General features: G+C 32.0%; 1 protein-coding gene across 1 annotated transcript; it reads left to right on the top strand.

The window, feature by feature from the left end:
- Positions 1-12104: 12104 nt before the first annotated feature.
- Positions 12105-16360, top strand: LOC105969745 (putative inactive leucine-rich repeat receptor-like protein kinase At3g03770). Its single transcript, XM_012994518.2, has 7 exons — positions 12105-13702; positions 14195-14328; positions 14484-14727; positions 14809-15014; positions 15133-15182; positions 15772-15883; positions 16003-16360. The coding sequence occupies exons 1-7, from the start codon at positions 12331-12333 to the stop codon at positions 16249-16251; spliced, it is 2367 nt and encodes a 788-aa protein (XP_012849972.2). The 5' UTR covers positions 12105-12330; the 3' UTR covers positions 16252-16360.
- Positions 16361-17264: the final 904 nt, after the last annotated feature.

Raw genomic sequence — 17264 nt, forward strand, 5'->3', positions numbered from 1 at the left:
AAAATAAAAGAAAAAAAAAACATGAGTACATTTTAAAGTGGAATGGCCATAATAAAGTTAAATTAAGGAATGGGTTTGTGATCAGTGGACAGTTGATTTCACATGAAAAATTTGCAGCTATAAAAAATGGGGCATCTCTAGAATTTCTTGAGTTCATGGTACACCTTGTATCTTTTATAGAAGGGAAGTATTGAGGGGTTATGTTGAGCATTGGTATAAAAAGCATATATTTTTTATAACATATTGGCACATGCTCAACCCTTTGAAGGGCAAAAAGAATGGCCTTATTTTCACTATGCATTAGTGCCATGGTACCAAAAATCAAAAATAGCAGGAAGGGCGTTGAAGCATGCTCAAAGGAAAGAACATGATGAATTAATTCATAAACAAGTGCCTGCAAAAATAAATGGTCCAAAATATTCATGCTCAAAATGTGAAAAGTTAGGACATAATAAGATGGTGTAAAGAGTCATCTATGAATCAAAGTGCAGGCATGTCTAGTCAAATGATAAAGAGATAAAAATTGCCAGTAAGAATTAAATATCACATGTTAATACATTTTTGGTGATAAATATGTTTTTGTAGATAATGAGAAATATTGAGAAATCAAATTTTGGTTTTAGAGGTACTGAATGACTGCATTTATTTTTATTGTATTTTAGTAGTGATATACCTAATTGGTCCAACCCAATGGGCCTACAAATTATTTACCTACTGGGCCACGAGCCCAATATCGAAGACCACTATCACCGAGGTCTAATCACCTTCAAGTAAGGTTTGGGGCCGACAATCTCAACTAAGCTATAAATAAAGGTTTGAACTCATTCTTTCAGGAGGCCCTATTATCTAAATAATACTAAGAGTCTTATTCTCTCAATTATTTCTACTATCCCCACGTCTAACTTGAGCGTCGGAGGGGTTTCCGCCGGATCAACCCCCGGCCTAGTTCACGTGTTCTCTGTTCGCAGGTATCTCAGGGCCATCTAGCACGTGAGCAGCGATCCACTTTGCTCTCCCAGCTCCCTCGATCTCAACTATTTAAGGTGATCTGTTTTTAGCATTATCAAGTAGTAATCACATAATACTTATATAGTACCACATATTAATTTTATTATTTTAAAAAGTTATTAATATTTAAAGGAATCGTCATCCGGAACATCTACATCTTTTGTGGCAACAAGGATATACAGAATCGAACAGCTACATCTAACAATGATGGATCAAGCTTCACTGCAAGGAAAAACATTTGAGGCCTGCTAATTAGGTCCTCCTCCGGTTTATGCTTCATTGCTTTATAACGAACTCACCGATGAGCTCATATTATGCCAAGCACGATTCCTCTACTGTGTATGCCGGATGAGAGAGAGGTTCGATGTGGGAGAATTCATCCATGCTCAGATTTGTCGCACAAGCCATGCACAATGGCAATGACTTTTTGAGAAGAAGGAAGACGAGGGGACGATTTGCCCAGTGTCGCAACTCATGATGGCCCCTAGGAAGAGGGACTGTTTTCAGGCACGTGGTGCCGATGAGCCATGCACGATCCACAACAGGCCGATCGAGGCCTAGGGCCAAGCAGTGATGTTAATAATATTTTCTTTTTAATAATTAGACTAAATAAAATAGTGTCGAATGCAAAAAATGTCAATGGGTACCTCATGTGATTTATAGATTATATTTCATTGAACTTGAATTATACATAGATCGAACTTAAATAAAATAACTGAAATGCTAAATGCAACTCGCAGGATACAATTGAAAAAATTCTATCTGTAACCCCATAACTATCATGTCAAACGCAACTCATTTGTTTCTTTTCTTTTTTTTTTTTCAAAACTAAATCCAAAGTATAATGTAAACTCTTAATTCTTTTTTTTTTCAAAACTAAATCCAAAATATAATGTAAACTCTTAATTCTTTCGTTCTAATTTCAATTAATATGAAGTAGAAGGTAATCGATATCCAACTTAGGGTGGTCGACATATGGCACTTATTACTTAACTATATTGAAGAGTGTTTGTGGTCGTCCAACCTGACTATCAGTACTAGAAAATCACGATTTAGCAATGGCAATTTACAATTAATAACAAATTCATTGCTAAAATAAATAGTTAACTGCGAATTTAGAAATCGACATAATACAGTCCATTTAAATTTTAGTTATATAGAGACGAATATTAGCAACTAATAGTAAATTCATATCTAAAATTAGCATGTAACAACTAATGTAGATGTTGCTAAATCATAATTTTTTAGGTGAACATGTACGTGGTGTGGTCGTCCAACCTGGACGAATCTCTCCCTTTTGTATAATAAATATATAGGGTAAATTACAATCACGGTCCTGAGGTAAGGCCTATTTACAACAGCCTCCCTCATTTACCCATAATTAAATCCACTCTTGCTTTTTGTAGACTTCTCATATTAACACCATCTTGTAAGGGGTGGATGTATGAAATTTACAAACTGAATAAGGTTGGATGTAATTTCTCAAAAATAAGGGATTTTTTGTAATTACATGTTACTTCAGGGAGATGGTTGTAATTTACCCTAAATATATAATATCTTATATATCTTATATATAAAAGGAAGAAACGATGGGTAACCTAAAAACTCTAATGGTATTTCTTTAATTATTTATTTTTAATATTTTTTTCTCTACTAATTTATAACTATAATTTTCAACGATTATCAAAATTAAAACGAAACCGTGAAGAATCCTACTTTAATCGTACATCTGTAATTATTTATTTTTAATATTTTTTTCTCTACTAATTTTCTAACCATAATTTTCAACAATTATCAATCTCATATTAGTGTACTATATTTTATTATATATTAAATCGATTATTCTTTTTTACTTTTGAAATAAAATCCCGTGCATTGCACGAGGAAAAATACTAGTAGTGAAGATATATATGAATGTGTAGATAGTAGATAGATTTACCCAGGAAATTTTAAGCAGAAAAAATCATTAAACAATTGACCAACTAGTTCAAAAAAAAAAAAAGGAGATAAATGACATATATTTTAGAGTATTATAAATTTATGTGAGAATAATAACTCACTAACATATAGAAAAATGTGCATCATTCAGTAAATGGGTTACTGCATTTATGGGTTAGTGCATATACATGAGATCCCTACCATTTTCATTTCAACAAGCACTATAATAAATGAATTTCAATTTTCAATAGTTTTTTTTGTTGACGGTGACGGTCATAGATATTTTGGCAACATTTATTATAATAATCCTCATGATTTAAAGTTTACCTGAAAAAACAAAAAACGAAATAAAATAAACACACATGTGACACCACCACATATATACAATAATATGTATTTTCACAATATAATACATATGAATGGTCCGTGACTAATAAATAATGTGACAACTCACTGATGTGAGAAATTTCTCAAACTACTTTTTTTGCTTTTTGCTCAGAAAAAAAGGACACAAAGTTTTCTTCTAACACTGACTACCATGTTTGGTGGTATGTATATGTAATATACATCACTGCAATAGAGCCTCTCATGTGAACTTATTTTGGACACTCCATCTTTTCTTCTTTATTATTCATTTTGTTTCCTCTTGGAAAAAAAAGACATTTATTAATTTGTGGCCCCAAAAAGTTTTCTAGCATATATATATATATATATATATATATATATATATATATATATATATTTCTTGGTGAAGAAATGTAGAAAGGGATGTGTTGTAGTTTTTATTGACTGAACTGAAATAAAACCGCGCAAACAGAATCATTATGTGGGTTCAAATTATATTCATTACTTGGAATTTTGAAAAAATTGCGCCTAGTTTATTAATTCAAAGACAAATTTATGTCATGCAATGATCTAACAGTTAGAACAAGTGAGTTTGTGTCAATTGATCGAAGTTCGAATCCCTTTTGTCAACGGTCGCTAGGTCGTATTTGTCACACATAGTTAAATTAGTGTGGTTTACATCTCTCGTACGGTTAGCAAACTCGTATATTATACGAGAGTGTATTTTTAGCCAGTACATGTCTTCTAATTCTGCAAGAGGTTTATCTAAAATATTCGTAATATAATTGGGAAGACGTTTTAAATACAACACATGGGTTACTAGGCATGCGAGTCTGATGTAGCCCAATTGATATCTGCATACTGATTATTCGATAATTTCCACAAGCACAAATCCTACTTTTTTATAAGTTTGAAAAATCTTTGACAAAATAATCCATTTTTTCGGTTTATTGGTTTTGTAATGAAAAGTATATAGTGGTTTATATCTTTCGTATTGTTTGCAAGTTATTATACATGAGTGTAGGTGCAACCAGTGCACATATATAGTTGGTTGCATGTCCCTTTATTACCAAAGAAAAAAAGAGAGGATAAATTTATGATCTTCAATGCCATAATTGTTGTTTTTATTGTATTGCAGTGTTCTAAAAATCGATCTCCAATATGGAGGCGGTCTAAAATCTATACGATTTGGTGGTATGTAATATACATCACTGCAACAGAGCCTCTCATGTGAACTTATTTTGGACACTCCATCTTTTCTTTTTGGGCAAATTATAAGTACCTCACAAGATAAGGTCTAAGTACGAAAATACCCTTCTTGTTTGCATAATTACGAACACCCCAAAAATTAAAGGGCTGCAAAAAAACCATAATAGTTGTCTAAAATATCTCTCTGTTCAAATAATTAAAGTGAACATAAAAATATATCTTATATTCAAATTTCTGATTTTCTTATATTTGGTCCCTCGTGCAATATAAAATCTTACGCAAAACTCCTTCTGACAAAAAAAAAAAAAAAAAAAAAAAAAAAAAAAAAAAAAAAAAACACTAGTTAGCAGTAAGCAAATAACAGTTGTAAACAAATTATAAGAAAAATAATTAGAATTAATTTACAAACCTTGCAATTAGACTCTTGAGGGTATTCGGGTCATTACAAAACAGATATTTTATGGAATCTATTTGATTATATTATTGTTAACTCTGTGAGGAGAAATTCGTTAGCCGAAGAATACCGTACGGTGGTGCTCGTTATTATAAATAATAAGGGCTTTCTCGTAATTAATATTTATTTCAGGAGTCTTTGTAATTTTTTTTTTTTTTTTTTGAGTAAATTTGAGTTCATTACAAGGGGAAGTAGGCGAGGGAGACTCGAACCCTAGACCTTTACCCTGTAAGTAAGGCTAAGTACCAACTCGCCCAACGAGGTTGAGAGGAGTCTTTGTAATTTGCCATTTCTTGTTTATTCATTTTGTTTCCTCTAGGAAAGAAAGATACTTAATGTGTGGCCACCAAATTTTTTCTAACATATAGTGTTTGTAGTTTTTATTGATTGGAATAAAACCGTGCAAACAAAATCGTTATGTGGAATTTTGAAAATTTTGCGCCTAGTTTATTAATTATCAAAGATACATTTATATCCCCTAAGCAATGACCTAGCAGTTGGAGTAAGTAAACTTGTAACAATTGACCGGAGTTCGAATCCCTTTCCTAATGGTCGCTAGGTCGAACTTGTCACACGTAGTTAGCCTAGTGTGATTTACATCTCTCGTATGATTTGCAAGTTATTATACGAGAGTGTTTGTTTACCCATACATGCTTTCTAATTCTATAATAGGTTTATCTAAAAGATTCGTAATATAACTGGGAAGACGTTTTAAATACCACACATGGGTTACTGGGCATGGGAGTTTGATGTAGCCCATTTGATATCTTCGTATCTGAGAATCAACAAGTTCGACCCTACATTGTTCACAAAAATTTGGGTCTTCTTCTTTTATTTTTTTTGTTCCTCTAATTACTTGATAATTTCCACAAGCACAAAAATTCCACTTTTTATAAACCCAAAAATTCTTTCACAAAATAACATCTTTTTCCGGTTTATTGGTTTTGTATTGAAAAGTATAGGGTGGTTTATCTCTTTCGTATTGTTTGCAACTTATTATACGAGAGTGTAGGTTAACCCAGTGCACTTAGGGGTGGAAATTGGAACGGAATTTTCGAATTCCGCCAATTTCGATCCGAAAATATCTGAATTTAGAAGCCTTTTTCTCATTCCGATTTCCGATTTTTCCAATTATTTTTGGAACGAAATTGAAATTACATATAAAATTGTTGGAAATTCTGATTTCCAATCCGATTTTATTTCCGAAATATATAATATTATATATATTTTTTGTATTTTTATAATATAATTTATGATATATATTATTTAAAAAATATAAATACCCGATTAGGCCCAAGCAAGAGCCTAATTGTCATGACTCTTGACTTAAGATGTGATGAATTGTAAACAACTTTGGTTTTTTTTTTTTTTTTGTTCGATTGGTTTTTTGAATTGTTATTCTATTCATGTTTTGCAAGAACTATGTTAACTTTTTTTTTTTTTTTTTAAATTTGCTGGAACTATGTTTCCTTTGTTAAATTGATTATGTTGTTTTTACAAGTGTTTACATTTCATCTTATTGACTTTTTATTTTGGATTCTTGCATTTTGCTTAAAAATTACGAAAATATTAGGGAAAAAAAATCTAAAACTTTTTATTTCCGATTTTGGAACACAAAATTAAGAATTAATGCAATTTCCAAAAATTCCGAAATTCCGCCGATTCCGAGGTATTCCAAAATTGGAATGGATTTTGAAATTTCAAAATTTTTGGAACGGAAATTGAAACCTATTTTTAACTTTCGAAAAAAAATTGAAAATTTTCCGAAAAAGGCACTTCCGATGCATTCCGTCCGATTTCCACCCCTCTGTGCACCTATATAGTTAGTTGGGTGAGGGTTTTTTTTATTACCCAAAAAGAAAAGAGATAAATTTATGATCTTCAGTGCCATAATTGTTGTTGTTATTATATTGTGGTTAAACAATTAAATTAATTATTTACCCAGCAATTTCTATATATTTATCAACGAGTAAAAACCCTATCATAACTAATCAAATGTCTACTTCTATATTGCTTAATCCCACTTTGCACTGGTGAAAAATATAATTTTGGCACCTTGCATCGTCGAAAAATAATAATAGCACTTTGCACCTTCAAATCATTTACAATGCACCCTAAATTGAATAATAAAGGCAATTTCATCTTTTATTGGTGTTTTTATTTTCGCGGTGCAAAAATTAAAAATTGTTATTTTCTTGAACCTCCAACCTAATTTCGAGCGGACAAAGTGCCAAAAAATAAAACTTACACCGGATTATTTAAAAAAACTATATTTTTCTACAAAAAAAATGAAATAATCTTTTACCACTAAATTACTCGATTGATGGATCTTTTGTTCTAGCTGGTTGAATAATTTAGGTAAAAAATTTGGAAGAAAATATGATTTTCAGATAACTTGATAACGGAATAGCTGAATGATTTTTTTTTTCGCAAAATATTTTATTTTGATAAAAAAAAAATATAACTTTTAAATATGTTGATGAAATGTATTTTTATTTATGCACTTTATAGTTTCAAAATGATTGATGAATAAAAAATATTTGACATTTGGTATCCTAAAAAATATCACTAAAAATATTAAATTACATTTTTTAGCTCTAAAAGTTTATTTGGGATGTGATTTATTGTATTTTGAGGGTGCGAAGTGCTATTAATTTGTTTTGAGGGTGCAAAGTAGGGTGGGCATTCGGGTCGGGTCGGGTTATTAGGATCGGGTTATTCGGGTTTTTTGCAAAAAAAAATAACACGAACCCGACCCGAGATAACCGGGTACCCGGTTATTTCGGGTCGGGTTCGGGTTTTAATATTTTCCTCTTTTTTTTTTCCTCTAATAATTATTTAATACTTCCAATTCTAAATGTGACATCACACTTCATAAAATATCAAAATATATTAGATGTTGCTTTACTTGGATTACAAATACGGAAAGTAAAACATATTGTTATATACACACATTCATAAATACAAAAGAATTACTAAATTTATTACACAAAAACAATTAATCACAAAAACATAAAAAAAAAAAAATACAATCAAACAAGCAGTAACCAATTTTACATAAAATATACATATAGATACAGACATATATATATATATAATTTTTTTTTACTGGGTACCCGATCGTGTACCCGGGTAGAATTTCTAATACCCGGACCCGACCCGGTTTGGGAGCACCGAGTACTCGAACCCAGGAAAAACCCGGTTAAGTTCAAAAATTACCCGATCCAGACAGATAATACCCGACCGGGTCGGGTCATACTTGAATAACCCGATTCGAATGCCCACCCCTAGTGCAAAGTACCAAAATTATATGTTTCAAGGATGCAAAGTGGGATTAAGTGATCTATATGTCTATAAATATAATGTATTCTTTGATAGGTTTCTTTATAAGCTGACTTTCACTACATGATACAGATACAATTCACAAGTTATATTTTAATATGATGAGTTGAATTAATATAGCAGAAAAAAAATCATGGAATCCTTCTTGAGATTTAGGTTTTGATACTATATTAACCAGTGGCGGTACCAATAAGGGGCAGGGAAACAGTTGACCCCCAAAAGATTTTTTTTTTTAGCTATTTTGACATAATATTTTTTGAATATTACTTTTGGCGCCCCCAAAGATTTTGTAAATATGTGTTTTAACCCTTAATTTTTTTGGCGTAATATGCTACAAGTTCCTCAAATGAAACCTAATTTGAACTAAATGACAAATCCAAATTCATTCTTTTAATTAAATCCTTAACTTGAAATAATATATGAGCCTCATCCCTAATTTTTTTTATATCCCAATTTTGCCCTTATACCCTAAATTTTCTAACCTACATATTCACGTTTCTCCTATTCAGATTTATTTTATTTTTTGCTATTCTCTCACGTTCTCTCTCTCTCACACGTTCTCTCTTATATTCTTTTCTCTCGTTTTTTTTTTTCTCTCTCACCTCTCCATCTCTTATTCTCGATATATTTCATGCTTTCTTCTTCAGCAAGAGGCAAAGGACTGTGGTGGTGGAGGTGCGGCAGGGGGCCGGGCTGTGATGGTCGATGCAAACCGAGGGGCTGTGGAGGTGGAGTTTTGGTGGAGTTGCGGCAGGGGGCCGGGCTGTGATGGTCGATGCAAGCCGAAGGGCTGTGGTGGTGGAGGTGAGGCAAGGGGTCGGGCTGTGATGGTAGATCTGAGCCGGGGGGCTGTCCCGCTATGGTGGCCGCGGCGGGGGCCGTGGCTGTGGAGGTCGAGGCAGCGGGGAGTGATGTGGTTATGGTGGATATTTAATTGAAAGTATATTTTTTACTAATTGCATCTGATTTTCTTGATCTTCAAGAGATTTTGTTTGATTTGGATTAAAATGGTAAATCTACGTTTTCTCAAACTTGGTAATTGACTACGGTTGCGATGACTGCGAATGTAGGCGGCTAGGGTTTGACGGCTGCTGCGTTGACGGCTAGGGTTGGCGAGATTGGTGTTGTTGGTTGCTAGGGTTTTGTAGTACACCGTAGTATATCATACTACAATGTAGTAGACCATAGTCTACTACAGTATTGACAAAAAAAATCAATTAAATAAAAAAATAAAAAAAAAATTGTAGGTTGAATTACAAAAAACGAAGAACGAGTTGTTTTTGTAATTTTCAATATTATGTAGAAAAAAAGATTTTTTTTAATAATAGTTTAATCTATAATACCACAGTATACCATAGTATATTATAGTACACCATAGTATTTTTCGAAATCTGCTGTATTTTTCAATAAAAATGAAAAATATTTTTTCTCGTCAATTTCAAATAAAAAATAAGGAAAACAATTTGTTTATAATAATGTAAAAAATAATAATATAAAAAACAAATAAAAATAAAGATAAGTGAAAGGGCATTTTTGGAATGAATTTAATAAAGGATGTGAAGCAAATGTTTAGTTGAAGTTGTCATTTAGTTCTATTTAGTTTTGTCACCAGGGACCTATCTCTTAAGACCCCTAATTTTTTGTTTATTCTCCATAATTTTATATAAATTATAGATATATATCATATTATAGATATGTGTCGTAATTTTTTTCCTAATATAAACCTATTTTTTCAATGTCTTGTAAACTTAAATTTTTTTTCAGGACGCTGCCCGGAACTCCGAAATTTTAGTTAGCCCCCCTACTTTCTAATCCTGGTTCCGCCCCTGATATTAACAATTTGCACAATACAAGAAAAAAGATGCTAACAATTTTCTTATTAAAAAAAAAACAAAAAAAAATGATGCTAATAATTATGTCCTTGTAAATTAATGACTTGCAGAGAGCCAGAATCTGCCATGTACAATGCACTTCTGCAGTTCTGCCACCATTAAACTAATAATCTTTTTCTCTTTTTTTAATTGAATTTCCCTTGTGCTGATTATTTTATTCATAGTTCTATCTTTAAAAACATAAAATTAATTATAATAAAAATTCAGTTTGTAATGCCAACATAGTAACAACATCTTTTTGGTGATGAATAAATGAGTTTACCTCCCACATCTTTCTACAATGTCATTATTTTTGGTGGAAAGATAGTGTAATTTGTTTCACACCATTTTCATAAATTATACACCAAATAATAGTAAAATAATAATATTTCACTATTTTATTATTTATAGAAAATAGATTTTGTTTGGTCCCCTATAGCATTTCATCAAATATATCACATAATTATAATTTAAATGTTAATTGTTAATTACAATTTTAGTCTTTTTTTTTTAAATATTGATTATAGATCTGATTTGAAGTAATAATTTTAGAATTGTGTTATTTCCATCTCCAAAGTATCCTAATTTACCACAAAAATATATAAAATATCATAAATATCCCTCGAATTTATAATCCACCACCCTTCTTTATATTCGCTTAATCTGCATGTGTTCTAAGTTATTTTTTTTATGCAATGTAATATTTATTACAAGATATTTAAACTTCCATATCAGATGATCTGCAGATTGTATAACGATTTTTTTAGGAAACTAAATTATATCAAGTCAAACTGGCCAATTTTGGAGGAAGTTCGGGACCTTTCATACGAACTCTCTTAATTTACTTCTCCAAGAACGTGAATTCCTGCTATATTTTTTTTTTTACATTTGGTGTTTTTCTCTGACGAATGTATTGTTCACTTGGACAGGGTGGGATTTTGTGGTAAAAATTCCAGTAAAAAATGGTGAAGATTTTCTATAAACATTTTAATTAGTTTAGTGGTGGACAATTTATGAATTTGTACATACTATAGATTGAAGAAGAAGAATGGGGTGAAATAAGAAATATATTTAATGAGGTGGTGAAATAAAATATTTTAAGGGTTAAAATAACACGTCTCTAATTTTATTGACTGTATACTTTAAAATTATGATAAATTTCAGAATAAAAAATATTGAAACATGAATGAAAATAAACTTAAATTATTATACATACAATAAAATTACATATAAACTTAATCTCATAACTTATTGCATAAAATGTTACAATATAAACTAATCATAAAAACGTTACAATATTTTTACGGCCATATAATTTAGTGTTTAAACATATAATTTATTTTGGCCAAACAAATTTATATTTAGTTCAGAGAAAAAAAAAAATAACAATAATAATAATAATAATAATAATAATAATAATAATAATAATAATAATACTAATAATAATAATAATAATAGTAATAATAATAATAATAATAATAGTAATAATAATAGTAATAATAATAATAATAATAGTAATAATAATAGTAATAATAATAGTAATAATAATAGTAATAATAATAGTAATAATAATAGTAATAATAATAATAATAATAATAATAATAATAATAATAATAATAATAATAATAATAATAATAATAATAATAATAATAATAATAATAATAATAATAATAATAATAATAATAATAATAATAATAATAATAATAATAATAATAATAATAATAATAATAATAATAATAATAATAATAATAATAATAATAATAATAATAATAATAATAATAATAATAATAATAATAATAATAATAATAATAATAATAATATAACAATCGTAATTATGTATGGGTCGTAATTACACAAACACAAGAAGGATTTTTATAATTAAGCTCTACCTCAGGGAATTTCTCGTAATTTGCCCTCCAAACTACAGGACAAAAACTAAATAAATAAAAAAACAGGAAAATGAAATTAATAAAATAGTGAATCCCAGAACAAGGGAATGAAATTTATATATGTTTATGTTATTAAAACAAAATAAATAAACAAATAAATAAATTACATATAAACTTATACATGCTCCTTGACTTATTGTACAGAGCATCATGTGAATTTTGCTTCACACACTCAACTATGTGAAAAACTCCACACCTGGTAACAGCAGCATCAATGGCGACGAAACCAAGAATCGTCACCTTCCTGCATTTCCTCTTGCTCGCAATTTCCTTACAACCCCATTACTCAAACCAGCTGCAGCAATCCCAGTACGAAACCCTCGCGAGAATCAAACAGCAGCTCAACTTCCCACAAGAGCTCACAACCTGGACCGACAACGCCGACTTCTGCAACCACGCGCCGTCGCAGATCCTCACCCTCGTCTGCTACGAAGACAACATCACCCAGCTCCACCTCACCGGCGACAACCAACACCGGTTCCCCCATTTCAGCGACGACTTCTCGACAAACACCTTCTTCTCCAACATCGCCGCCCTCCCAAACCTGAAAGTTCTGTCGCTAGTTTCGTTAGGGCTGAACGGCCCTCTGCCTCCGTCCGTCGCTAATTTTTCGTCGCTGGAAATACTGAACGTGAGCTCCAACTCATTCAACGGTTCGATACCGACGGAAATTTCGTCGCTAAAAAACCTCCAAACGCTGATACTCGACGACAATGGCTTCACCGGCGAACTCCCCGGCTGGCTTTCTTCTTCTCTTCCGTCGCTGAGTGTTTTGAGCATCAAGAACAACTCACTCGCCGGTTCTTTTCCGTACGGATTATCGGCTATGGCGAATCTTCGAACACTTGTTCTCTCTGCAAATAATCTCACCGGGCAAGTGCCGGAGCTTCGTAACTTAACGAATCTTCAGATTCTTGATTTGGAAGACAACAACCTCGGACCTCAGTTTCCTAGTTTGCCGACAAAGCTGGTTTCCTTAGTCCTGAAAAACAACAAGTTCCATTCCGTAGTATCCGATGAACTGAGCTCCTGCTACCAGCTTCAGAAGCTGGACCTCTCGTCGAACGAGCTCGTCGGCCCGTTTCCGTATTCGCTCCTGTCGCTGAATTCCCTCACTTACTTAAACATCGGTGGCAACAAATTCAGCGGGAAGCTCTCGCGACAGAGCATCTCTTGCAGTGCACAGCTAGTGTTTGTGAATATGTCTGCGAATCATTTCACAGGAGATTTGCCCGATTGTCTCACATCATCCGACGGAGGGATCGTCTCTATGTACGATGGCAATTGTTTTTCGAGTCGATTTAAAAATCAGCACCCTTTGTCTTACTGTCATAGTGAAGCTCTTGCTGTGGGGATTTCTCCGAAGAAAACGGAGGAGAAACGAGCGTCGAATGGTAAGGCGGTTCTCGCTTCGAGTATGGTTGGAGGGGTTGTTGGGGCGGTTGCGCTTTTCGGGCTTGCTTTCATATTCGTGAAGAGGGAATATACAAAACAGAATCAGCTGATTGTTGGTAAAGTTCCGCTCACGAGATCGATTGTCGATAAGGCCTCGCCTTCGTACACACTTCAGCTGCTCAAGGATGCTAGTAAGATTTTTTTTTTCTTTCTAATTTGCAACGGCTAATTTTAGTAACTCGGCCTTTGCTTTATTTATTTGTTTTTTATTATTGCGAAAAAACGTATTCTTGAAGTGGTGAATTAGAATGTGTGTATTAATTAAGTGCAGCAATTTCAATCTTTACTGGTTCGACAATCATTTTATTCTAATTTGCAATGGCTAATTTTTCGTAACTCGAATTTTTTCCTTTTGTTGTTTTTTTATTTTATTTTTGGCCAAAAAGCGTGTTCTTGAAGTGGTGAATTAGAATGTGTAGACTAATTAAGTGCAGCAATTTATATCTAATTTGTCGACTTTTTTGTCGATTTTTCTAATTTGAGTTGGCTAATTGTCGTCGTCGTTTATTAAGTTACTCGACCTCCTCCCGTCTTTTTGTTTTTTTTTTTTTTGCAGAAAAAACATGTTCTTGAAATGGTGAACTAGAAGTTGTATAGTAATTTCAATTTTATTTGTTCGACAGGGTATATATCAGAAACGATGAAAATGGGAGCACTTGGAATTCCACCGTATAGAACCTTCGTTCTCGATGAAATTAAGGAGGCGACTAATAACTTCAATCATTCGAATCTTATCGGGGAAGGTTCTAATGGACAGGTATCATCTATACATACATCATTCTTGTATGTATCAATCGAAAAAAAAAGCCTTGCATTATGAACAATAAGCAATAAGTGCATCTCGCCGTTTGTTTGTTTGTTTGTTTTTTATTTTTTATTTTTTTTTTTTTTTTTTATAATGAAATCGAACAGGTGTACAAAGGATGGCTGACAGACGGAACAGTTGTCGCCATAACAAGCTTGAAAATGAGAAGACGACACGGAATCCACACTTACACTAACCAACTTGAGTTGATTTCAAAACTTCGGCATTGTCATCTCGTCAGTGCAATTGGCCACTGCTTTGAGTGCTTTCAAGACGATTCGTCGTGTGTTAGTCGATTTTTTCATGTCTTCGAGTACGTGCCAAACGGGACCCTCCGCTCGTTTATATCAGGTACATGCGATTTATGACTTTTCAAGACATCATTTTTTTTTTTGTTTTTTTTTACCGATATTTATATAATTAAAAAAACAGATGGAAAATCGGGACAGAAGTTTACGTGGACACAAAGAATAGCAGCTGGCATTGGAATAGCAAAGGGTGTTCAGTTTCTTCATAACGGAATAATACCTGGAATATACTCTAATCGTCTGAAAATTACGGATATTCTGCTTGACCATAATCTCCTCGTCAAAATTAGCAAATACAATGTACCTCTGCTGACGGAGAATAGAAATTCGGTAAGTGTTTCTAATCAACGGGGATTAGTGTCTTGATTATCTTGTTTCATTTTACATGACAAAATATCGAATATATGTGCTATCGACTGAGGTTTGAAGTTCTTGTGACTTTGTTTAGAACGAGATGCAAATTCTATTACGCGGATCGAAGGAAAAATTTGGATCGATGTAAGTGCTTTTCTTCGTAATTAGTCTATTGATTACTCTCTACTTCATTGGTCATAAAAAATTATTATTATTTTTTTTATTTTTTTCGAATGTATTGTCGTTCGGTTTTCCTTAACTTGCACATGGTATTTACAATCAAATATTCATATTCGTGTCACTTTTTCTTAATTACCCTTTACGGGGTCCAAATAATTGTGTAGAATGGTAAACGTAACGAACAATATACTAGTCGCAGTTTTAAGACAATATACGATATTTGTGTCCTAACATATACTTCACAATAACTGTTTCTTTTTAAAAGAAAATTTCCATATTATCTGTCACTTTAAATTTTCCATACTACATTAAATGCATTTTTTTTTCCTGTTTTAACCTTACATATTTAAATGATCAGGGTTATTTTAGTCTTCCTAATGTATTTTTTTTTCCTAAAATCAAGACACATTTATTGAGATTTTTAATACTTGTGCAAAGCTAAAAACGACAGTTAATTAGGAACTGAGGGGGTATCTTACATGAACCTCGGCAAGTATTTTTGTTTCTGCAAATAAACTTTTTTTTCATTTTTTTCTTTTGGTATTGTACGCAGGCTGAGTTGTGAGGAGAAAAACGATATCTACGACTTCGGAGTAATTTTACTCGAAATCATTGTCGGAAGGACAATCATCTCTTTGAACGACGTTAACGTGTCCAAAGATATTGTAAGCATATTAATTATTTCCCGATATCAATAATTCCTCAATACACACTAAACACTTTCGTTAAACATTGTATATTACTATACTAACACGTACATATGTATCTATATGTTCTTGGACAGCTGTCAGTGAGCCTAGCAGCAGATAGTATAGCTCGACGGAGTATAATAGATCCGGCGGTGCACAAGGAATGCTCGGATGATTCGCTAAAGACTCTAATAGAGCTCTGTATAAGATGTCTGTCGAACGAGCCTTCCGAGAGGCCTTCAATCGAAGATGTGATATGGAATTTGCAGTTTGCTGCTCAGGTTCAGGACACGTGGCATCTAGGCTCCTCCAGTAATGGAAACTCTCCGGTTCATGCAGTTTGACTTGTACAATTAATTTTGATCATAATAGTTGTATTACATTAGACTATGTTAGAAATTGCTATGGATGTGTATATAAATGGATGGTTTGTGTTTTCTTTTTGCCGCTGAATTTCGTTTATGTTTTTTGTTGTCATGATTTAAGTTCTTTTAGAGTTTATATATATATATATATATATATATATATATATATATATATATATATATATATATATATATATATATATATATATATATATATATAATGTATTTAAAATATGGGGAAATTTGCTAGCTAGACACCCCTAATTTTGAACTTATATAGGGTAGAGATCCTAGTTACTAGATAAATATAGGCATATGTTCTTTGACCAAAAAAATAATATAAATAAAATAAAGAAAACAAATCTCATATATCATTCATTCTCTCTCTCTCCAATCTCACGTTTCTCTCAGCTTATATTAAATCCTCAATATCTCTATGTATCTCATTCATGCGTCTCTCTCTCTCTCTCTTGTTCTTCTATGTTTTTCTTTTCTTTTTCTTTGTTTTTTTTTTCTTATGAAGAAATATTATAGAGAAGGAAAATAAAAAAAATAAAAAAAAGATTATGAGATGATTTCTTGGTGAAATAATTAAAGAGGACAACAAACATTCCCCTCCCAAAAAAAAAATTCAGAAATTCAAAGCCCTAGCCAAAATTGGCATTGAGTTTTCCGTATGTAGAACCTTCATCGTTTGTTGTTAGCAATTTATGTTTACAGGTTAACTTCGTTTGTTGTTTGCACAATTGCGTTGGGTGTTGAGATTCGATTCCTCCGGTTTACAATGTGTAAGGTATGTATTAAGTTACATTTTTACAAACACTTCGTTTAATGTTTTTGTTGTTTGCAACATGTTCCATAAACAATTTTTTTGTTAATGTTTTTTAATGATGCTGATTTTTTTTTTCAGTTTGCTGTTTGCATTGATGAAGTCATCAATAGTTTATTCCTTGCAATTCAACATAGCAAGTTCTGCTGATTTTTTTGCAGTT

Source organism: Erythranthe guttata, chromosome 2 (assembly GCF_056151865.1).
Source record: "Erythranthe guttata isolate IM_541 chromosome 2, IM_541, whole genome shotgun sequence".
Classification (NCBI taxonomy): domain Eukaryota; kingdom Viridiplantae; phylum Streptophyta; class Magnoliopsida; order Lamiales; family Phrymaceae; genus Erythranthe; species Erythranthe guttata.